The sequence below is a fragment of the Palaemon carinicauda genome, chromosome 27 (genome assembly GCF_036898095.1).
Source record: "Palaemon carinicauda isolate YSFRI2023 chromosome 27, ASM3689809v2, whole genome shotgun sequence".
In the NCBI taxonomy this organism is placed as follows: Eukaryota; Metazoa; Arthropoda; class Malacostraca; order Decapoda; family Palaemonidae; genus Palaemon; species Palaemon carinicauda.
The window spans coordinates 91,592,901-91,602,494 of record NC_090751.1 but is presented as its reverse complement, the minus strand read 5'-3'; the positions used below and the strand labels follow the sequence as shown (position 1 = coordinate 91,602,494).

Genomic DNA, 9,594 nt, shown 5'->3' with positions numbered 1-9,594 from the left:
TACTTTCTAAGCTACAACCCTAGTTGGAAAAGCAGTATGCTATAACCCCAGGGGCTCCAGCAGGGAAAATAGCCCAGTGAGGAAAGGAAACACGGAAAAATAAAATATTACAAGAACAGTAACAACATTAAAAAATATTTCCTATACAAACTATAAAAACCTTAACAAAACAGGAGGAAGAGAAATTAGATAGAACAGTTTGCGCGAGTGTACCCTCAAGCAAGAGACCTCTAACCCAAGACAGTGGAAGACCATGGTACAGAGGCTATGGCACTACCCAAGACTAGAGAACCATGGTTTGATTTTGGAGTATCCTTCTCCTAGAAGAACTGCTTACCATAGCTAGAGAGTCTCCTCTACCCTGATCAAGAGGAAAGTACCCACTGAAAAATTACAGTGCAGTAGGTAACCCCTTGAGTAAAGAATTGTTTTGTAATCTCAGTGTAGTCAGGTGTATGAGGACAGAGGAGAATCAGTAAAAAATAGGCCAGACTATTCGGTGTATGTGTAGGCAAAGGGAAAGTGAACTGTACCCAGAGAGAAGGATCCAACCTACTACCTGTAACACTCCATTTCTAGTGTTGTTGTTGTTGTTATTATTATTATTATTATTATTATTATTATTATTACTAGTCAAGCTACAACCCTAGTTGGAAGAGCAAGATGCTATAAGCCCAAGGGCTCCAATAGGGAAAAATAGTCCAGTGAGGAAAGGAAGTAAGGAAATAAATAAATGATGAGAATAAATTAACAATATATCATTCTAAAAACAGTAACAGCGTCAAAACAGATATGTCCTATATAAACTATTAACAACGTCAAAAACAGATACGTCATATATAAACTATAAAAAGACTCATGTCAGCCTGGTCAACATAAAAACATTTGCTCCAACTTTGAACTTTTGAAGTTCTTCTGATTCAACTACCCGATTAGGAAGATCATTCCACAACTTGGTAACAGCTGGAATAAAACTTCTAGAATACTGTGTAGTATTGAGCCTCATGATGGAGAATTAACTGCCTGCCTAGTATTACGAACAGGATAGAATTGTCCAGGGAGATCTGAATGTAAAGGATGGTCAGAGTTATGAAAAATCTTATGCAACATGCATAATGAACTAATTGAACGACGGTGCCAACGATTAATATCTAGATCAGGGATAAGAAATTTAATAGACTGTAAGTTTCTGTCCAACAAATTAAGATGAGAATCAGCAGCTGAAGACCAGTCGGGAGAACATTATTATATTGTTTAAATCCCACACATACACATATTTTAAGCACAGAGAAGACAAACAGTATTCAGTCTGTTACAGTTCGTGCCTCAGAGAATCATAGATTAGTACTGCGCAATATGACCGCTCGCCTCTCGGGGGGTCGACTCATAGAAAACGGGAAATATTCACCATGAAAAAAAAAACTTTCTTTTCATGTAGGAAAATGTTGATTTCTATTTTTTTTAAGAAAATTTGTTATATATGTTTTTGCTTCAAAAGTATGAAACAATGGCGATCTTATTTTAGATTATGTAAATGTTATGTAGTAGTTTTCCCTAACAATGGAAATATGGTCGAGTGATCCCATAGTGCTGGTGAACATGTCAGGCTCTAACTCTTATATCTCTATGATCTCTGCTGATACCGAGTTTTCATTTGGCTGCATAGTTTTAGAATTTGATGTACAGCAGATGCATCAATCTCTCTCTCTCTCTCTCTCTCTCTCTCTCTCTCTCTCTCTCTCTCTCTCTCTCTCTCTCTCTCTCTCTCTCTCTCTCTCATTGAATAGTATTTTCTTTATATTAAACTAATTACAATTTCAATAACATTTCATTTTACACTTGTTATTGCATAATAGTGTATAAAGTACAAATAATATGATTTACTTTATACTTGAAATCAAGTCAATTAGAGATAAAGTTTAAAAAAAAAGACTAGGCCTAGGTAGTTTTTTTTAAAGAACTTAATGTGATGCATATATCATAAAGTTTTTTTCAGTCACATCGTATTGTGTAACATTGTCACATTAATTTAACATTTTCCTTGAGATATTGATTCATTTCCACTTTTTCCTGTGCTTCTAAAAATACTCATCTTATGTTTTTTTAATGTTGAACAGGCCAATATAAGTCATTTTATGGTTAGATATGAAATATCTGTTTTAATGTTACTGTTCTTGAAATATTTAATTTTAATTGTTCATCACTTCTTTTAGTTTGTTTATTCTTTATTTCCTTTCCTCACCGGGCTATTTTTGCGTTGGAGCCGTTGGGCTTATAGCATCCTGCTTTTCCAACTAGGGTTGTAGCTTAACTAATAATAATAATAATGATAATAATAATAATAGACATACGTTCTTTCCTCTCTCTATATTTTCCCCCTCAGGATAATGTCCGGCCTTGAAAATAGACAATAGCTTAAATCACTGGAGAGAGAGAGAGAGAGAGAGAGAGAGAGAGAGAGAGAGAGAGAGAGAGAGAGAGAGAGAGAGAGAGAGAGAGAGAGAGAGAGAGAGAGAGAGAGAGAGAGTTCTTCGTCTATTAGCGTGCTTAGTGTCCCTTCGCATATTATTGTGTGTCGTTCTTTACGCAGGTACGGAATAGTGAGGTGGAGGCCGGCAGCGTCGGTTTGATCATGGAGAACAGGCCCAACAGCCTTCCTGCCAAGACGGCTCACGAACAACTCAAGCACAAACTGGAATATCAGCAGATGGTGTCTGCAGCCAAGAAGAAAGGTGATTGTTCATTGTCGTTCGAAAAAAAAGACACTTTTTATATTGGTACAAATCTGTGCAATTCTACTCAAACCTATCCTGTTTTTAAGATGGGCTTTTCTTTAGTTAATTTTATTACATGTGAAGTGATATCAGTTATTATTTTTAGTAATTGTTGATCAATAGGATTTCAGGTAAGTCTCTTATTTTCAAACTTAATTTTTCTCTCTTTGGAGAGAATTCTAGTAAGATTTAGCCGAGAATTAAGTTTTTGAAATTTGATTTTGTAAATAACATATCATATTGTAATGATTTATATTTATACAAGTATCAAAAACTTGTGATTTGAAGTTTTTGAATTATTTGAAAAACTCGAGCCAACAATCGACCTGTTATATTGTGGTGTTAGTCCAAAGTAAATATGAATTTTGACAGGTACCGGCTAAGATGGATCTCTCAGATGATCCAATGATAAGTACGTACAGACTTTGATTTGAAAATGTCTTCTCCGGTTATCATATAGACTTTTTAATGTATATTATGATATGTAGATTCAGGCTTTCAATTAAACTATATCGTACCTGGACTCCTATATTCCAGGATTTTATATGTATTACAATATCATAATAGTATTGACTCTAGTTTTCCACTGATAGATAAGACTAATCAGTATTTTATTAATTGTAGCACCAAGTTACATTTGGATAATGGAGCAAATGTAAAACAATACTGAATTGCTATAGTAAATAGAAATGACACTATACTCAATATTTTTTAATGAGGCGCATTTGCAATGACTCGCAGCAGTGCCCTTTTAGCTCGGAAACGTTTCCTGCTATCTCATTGGTTAGAATTATCTTGTCCAACCAATCAGCGTTCAGGAAACTTTTCCGAGCTAAAAGGGCACCCCTGCGAGTCGGTGTAAATCAGCCTCGCTAAAAAGAATTGACCATAGTAAAGGGAAAGAGGTGATGAATGAGTCTTTTGCTTTTCCAGAATTACGCGAAGCAAAGGAGAGGAAGAAGGCACAAGCGAATCTGCAGCGTCAAGAGGAGCAGTTGGCGGCTGCTGTTGCCTCGTGGAATAATGAATTCCTTCCTAAATGGGAAACTATGTAAGTTGGCTGTCGTTGTGGTCAGTATGCAAAGTGGAGTATAAATTTGATATTACTATTAATGTTCTTTTTTTTCCGCTTTAGTAGTAGATGAAAATAGTTTGCTACTCTAGATTAACCCTTTTACCCCCAAAGGACGTACTGGTACGTTTCACAAAAGCCATCCCTTTACCCCCATGGACGTACCGGTACGTCCTCGCAAAAAAATGCTATAAAGAATTTTTTTCTTCATATTTTTGATAATTTTTTGAGAAAATTCAGGCATTTCCCAAGAGAATGAGACCAACCTGACCTCTCTATGACAAAAATTAAGGCTGTTAGAGCAATTTAAAAAAAAATATAATGCAAAATGTGCTGGGGAAAAAATAACCCCCTGGGGGTAAGGGTTGGAAATTTCCAAATAACCTGGGGGTAAAAGGGTTAAACTGACCTAATACTAAGAAAATCACTTTATAAAGGTAGCCCATAATTCATTTATATAAATCTTTCCCAATATAAGCTTGGGAGAAAATTACAAGAGTTAATCCTTGGGTTTTGACCAGCTCTTCCTCTAGTTGAGTTTCCAATCTTGTGAGCAGATTACATTTGCTTTGTTTATAGTAGTGCGTTTATCCTGCCAACATGTGTTTCAATGTGAGAGTTTTTGTGAGGATTTCCGTTCACAATATTTCAAAGTGATGTTGCTGTTATATGTTAGCTTGCTGTGGGCTCAAGGTACAGCATGTTGAATCTGAGACAAGAAAACTAACCAAAGGGGTGCCTCAAGGCAGTGTACTAGGTCCTCTCCTGTTTGAAATTTACACGATTGAACTGGCAAATATACTTGAAACTCACAGAGTTAAGTTTAAAATATACGCTGATGATACACAATTCTATTTCCCAATAGCATCAGTTGATGAAGCTAAAAAAAAGATACATGAAACAATGAATGACATTAAGGCTTGGATGTTAACAAAAAAGCTCAGACTCAATGAAGATAAAAGTGAATGTATTATGTTTGGAAATGAAAAAAGATATACAGTAAAAAGAATCTAATGCTTCCAAAGAATTGAAATAGGTCAATCGATCATTGACCTAAAGAAATCCGTCTGAAATCTTGGAGTAATCATGGATGATAGACTGACAATGAATGAACATATAAATAATATGGTAAGAAATTGTAACTATCACATTAAAAACATAGCATTTATTAGTAAATACTTAAATGAAAAATCTATGGCCATACTCATTAATCACCACATATTTTCAAGAATTGATTACTGCAACTCACTGTTCTATGGCTTACCAATTTTCAATATTAATCTTACCCGATGATCATGTAGCTGTCAACTCTGTTGCCCGACAGAAATCTACGGTCGGGATACGCCAGCGATCGCTATACAGGTGGGGGTGTACACAACAGCGCCATCTGTGAGTAGGTACTCAAGTACTTCTTGTCAACAAGAACTCAATTTTTCCTCTGTCGTGCCACCGGCAAGACCTACTAATACGCCGTCCCTAACTGGATTTGTTTTCACAACTTTTTGGTGAAGTACACTATTCCAGTTTTGAGCTTTCGCTATGCAGGGGTTTTATCTTCATTTCAAAACTTGAACTAGCGGGTAACGTTGTTCTCGTTTTTTACTCTTCTCCCTAGTCGCTTTAGGGGAAGAAGGTAAAACGTTTCTAGAGTTTCATTCTTGTTCCCAGCTTTATGCGGTGAGAGATTTTAAACGTAGTTTATTTGATCTAGTGTTTAGTCTCTTTTCCAGCCACTGAATTCTTTATCTTTCATTATGTTTTTCTGTTACATTGTAAAACTGTTTTCGCAATTACTACCTTTTAATGAAGGATAGGATTGCGTGTTTCAGGTACAAATCACTTAAAGTTTCGAGTTCAGTGAAATAAGTGCAAACAGAAAATCAAAAGTGATAAAGTGATATGCGCAAAGTGTTACAGTGTTGCGTTCGAGGGTTCGTTTGTTCGTGCCAGTTGTTCACCTTGTCCGATACCTCTTACAAGCTCCCAAGCCCAGGGGAGAAGTAATGTCGAAGGACTTATGGGTTCCACAGGTCTTGATATACGAACAGACGTTTCCCTCCGTGGTTTCGGGTGTATCTACACACGTTGCCGACGTGATCACCCCACCCACACAAAGACGAGAGAGCCCATTTATTCCTCGTCTGCGGAAGAGGTTTCTCGCAGAAACCATGGACCAAATCTTGCAGCTTTTAAGTGCAAGTCGGTCCCTTCCGCGCAAGTCCAACGGCCTAGGTGTAGCCACTGGGTCAGTTCGGACTCGCTCCAGTCATCCGACGACTGCACTCCTCCCAAGAGAGGCAAGGTGGTACCGCAACAGGCAGTAACTCCGTCTGTTGCCGCACCAGCTGTTTTAGACCCTCAGTCACAACGGACAGTAGCTCCGTTTGTTGTTGTCTTTCATAGACCCTAGTGGTCCATGCTGCAGACTATGCAGTCTCAGCTTGCGGCATTCATGCAGGAGTATCATGCTGAGAAGGTTAACACTGCACCTGTTAACCTACAACCCGCCGAGGTTGTGCGCTCAGCAGATACTGCGGCTGCCTGCTCCCACACTCCACCTGTGAGAGCTCCACCACCGATGCGCAGTCCACCCTGCCAGACGCATGTTCTTGCTGCTCCATCCGTTGACATGCGTGAGCTTCCGCATCAGCAGTGGGAAGGTGCTGTAGAGCTGCCGGGTTCCAGCACTTTGCGGCTTTCTCCGCAACCCATGCAGCATGCTCCGCATACCATACAGCATGCTCCGCATACCATACAGCATGCTCCGCAACCCACCGCAGCCCCTCCCACGCTCCAGCACTCTGCTTTTGTTGTTGCCAGCTCCCACACTCCGTCTGCGGAGAAGGTTGACGATGCACCCGTGGGCCTACACCTCCCACGGTTGTGCGCCCGGCATGGCTTCCTGCTCTCACACTCTTGTTGTGAGAGCTCCTCCACCCATGCACAGTCAACCCTGCCAGATGTATGATGACTCCCACACACAGAGCACTCCGTTGCCGTGCGTGAGCTACCACAAGCTGCCGTGTTTTGACACGGTGTGTCAGCCTCCGCAACACACTGTGGTTACCGCCACTCGCCCGCAGCAAACTAGTCAGTCAGGAGTTGAGGCTTCCCCACACAACTTTGGTTGTTGCCATCTCACAGACTGTCAAACAGTTACATGACGTTGCCTTCTGGTCTGCTACTTATACACCAGTGCTGTATGTCCTCACGCTCCTGTTGTGGTTGACAGTTCAGTTTTTGACAGTTCACAGACTGTCAAGCAGTTTCATAACGTTGCCTTCTGGTCTGCTGCTTTTGCACCAGTGAAACCCTCACTGAGAGAACCTAGCTTTTCTCGGATATGGTTCCTGTAGATGAGAAAGTGCTGTTCTCCCTCCTTCTGATATTCCCTTGAGGACTCTGTCATTTGGAGAGGAGCCTTAAGCTGCTTAGCCTCCTATGGACTTTAATTTAAGCATAACATGCTTCCAGGGAGGGTAAATGGTTCCGCTTCAGTCGCTAACCCCGTCTGTTGCCACACCTGCTCCCATAGACCTTGGGCTTTGTTGCAAGACATGCAGTCCAAGCTTAGTCCTTGATAGAGGATTTTTTACGGAGAAGAACCTTCTTGCCAACGACCTTCCTACCGGTTGGTTGTACGCCCTGTTGACGCTGAGGTATCCTACTCACGTCCGCCAGTTGAGATGGTTCCTCCACCGGTGCGACCCAGTGTGGGTTGCCAGTCGCACGTTGACGTTAAGCTACTCTCGGAGGTGGTTGTGGACGTTCAGTGTTTCACTGGGAAGACGTTCAACAACCAGCAGAGGTGACTTGTTGTGACGCAGTGCGGCAACCTCAGCAACTCGATAAGGGGTTGTCTGTACTACCCAGACAGTCTAGACAGTTTCGGGTTGTCGCTGTACTTCCTCGCATCCCCATGGTTGACAGTTCACAGACTGTGCAGCAGTACCATGATCTTGTGTCCGGCTCCGTCACGCATCCACCAGTGCGACCGGATTCAGCGAGTCAGACGTTGCCCACTCCGTTGCCGTTTCCTCATCAGTTTCGGATGAGGAACCCTCTGATGAGGACATGGCTGAACAAGAAGATCAATCCCCAGCCCTGCTATCCATCCAGAAGATGCTGAAGAAGGAATACGGCCCTGTCAGGCTGTGGATGAGTCTGGTTAGGACACTGTCATCCGTGGTTCAATTGGTGTCACTTGGAAGACTTCACCTCCGTCCTCTTCGGTTTCATCTAGCTCTTCACTGGAAAAGGACGAGACGCTAGAAGCGGTCTCGATCCCGGTTTCCGGAAGATAAGCCTGGTCTAACCTGAGGAAAGGACTTTATCAACCTTTTATAGGGTCTTCCCCTGACTGTTCAGACCCCCAACCACGTTCTCTTCTCAGACGCATCGGACGTAGGCTGGGGTGCGACCTTAGGCGGTAGGGAATGCTCGGGATTATGGAACTCGAGTCAAAGGACAATGCATTTTAACTGCAAGAAGCTTCTGGCTGTACGTCTGACCTGGAAAAGCTTCAGGTCTCTCCTTCAAGACAAAGTAATGGAGGTCAACACGGACAACTCCGTGCTTTGATGTTCATCTCCTAGCAAGGAGGGACCTACTCTCTGACATGGTGCGAGTTCGCTAGTGACCTCCTCTCCTGTTCAACAGGTCTAGACTTTTCACTAGTAACAAATTTCTTCCAAGGCAACTTGAATGTCTTAGCAGTTTGTCTCAGTAGGAAGGGACAATAATTCCAACATATTGGACCCTCCACAGAGATGTATGCAAGAGACTTTGGGTCACCTGGGGCCAGCCAACCATAGATCTCTTCGCAACCTCGATGTCCAAGAGGCTCTTAATACTTTGCTCACCTATCCCGGACCCAGCAGTGGTTCTTTTAGATGCCTTTCTACTAGATTAGTCTCATCTAGATCTATATGCATTCCCTCCGTTCTAGATTGTCAACAAGGTACTGCAGAAGTTCGCCTCTCACGATGGGACAAAGTTGACACTAGTTGCTTCCCTCTGGCCCGCGAGAGAATAACTTACCGAGGTACTTCGATGGCTAGTAGACGTTCCCAGAACTCTTCCCCTAAGGGTGGACCTGCTACGTCTGCCACGCGTAAGAAGGTACTCCAAGGCCTCCACGCTCTTCGTCTCACTGCCTTCAGAGTTTCGAAAGACTCTCGAGAACTAGAGGTTTTTCGAAGGAGGCAACCAGAGCGATTGTTAGAGCAAGGAGAACATCCACCCTTATAGTCTACCAATCGAAGTGGGAAATCTTCCTAAACTGGTGCAAGTCAGTATCCGTATCCTCGACCAGTACCTCTGTAACTCATATAGCTGACTTCCTCTTATATCTGAGGAAAGAGCGATCTCTTTCAGCTCCCACTTTCAAGGGTTACAGAAGCATGTTGGCATCAGTCTTCCGTCACAGAGGCTTAGATCTTTCCAACAATAAAGATCTACAGGACCTCCTTAAGTCTTTTGAGACTACGAAGGAGCGTCGTTTGGTTACACCTGGTTGGAATTTAGACGTGGTTCTAAGATTCCTTATGTTAGACAGGTTCGAACCACTTCAATCAGCCTCCCTGTAAGATCTCACCTTTAAGACTCTTTTCCTGATATGCTTAACCACAGCTAAAAGAGTCAGTGAGATTCATGCCTTCAGCAAGAACATCGGATTTTCATCCGAAACGGCTACATGTTCTACATCTTGGTTTTCTAGCCAAACACGAGCTGCCTTCTCGGCCTTGA

General features: G+C 41.9%; 1 protein-coding gene across 1 annotated transcript in view; it reads left to right on the top strand.

The window, feature by feature from the left end:
• LOC137620802 (TBC1 domain family member 14-like) overlaps positions 1-9,594 on the top strand; it is a 46,052-nt gene that overhangs the window by 7,111 nt on the left and 29,347 nt on the right. The window contains exons 3-4 of the mRNA XM_068351249.1: positions 2,591-2,732; positions 3,708-3,825. Of these exons, the coding sequence (XP_068207350.1) occupies positions 2,591-2,732; positions 3,708-3,825 (260 nt within the window). The remainder of the gene's footprint in view (positions 1-2,590; positions 2,733-3,707; positions 3,826-9,594) is intronic.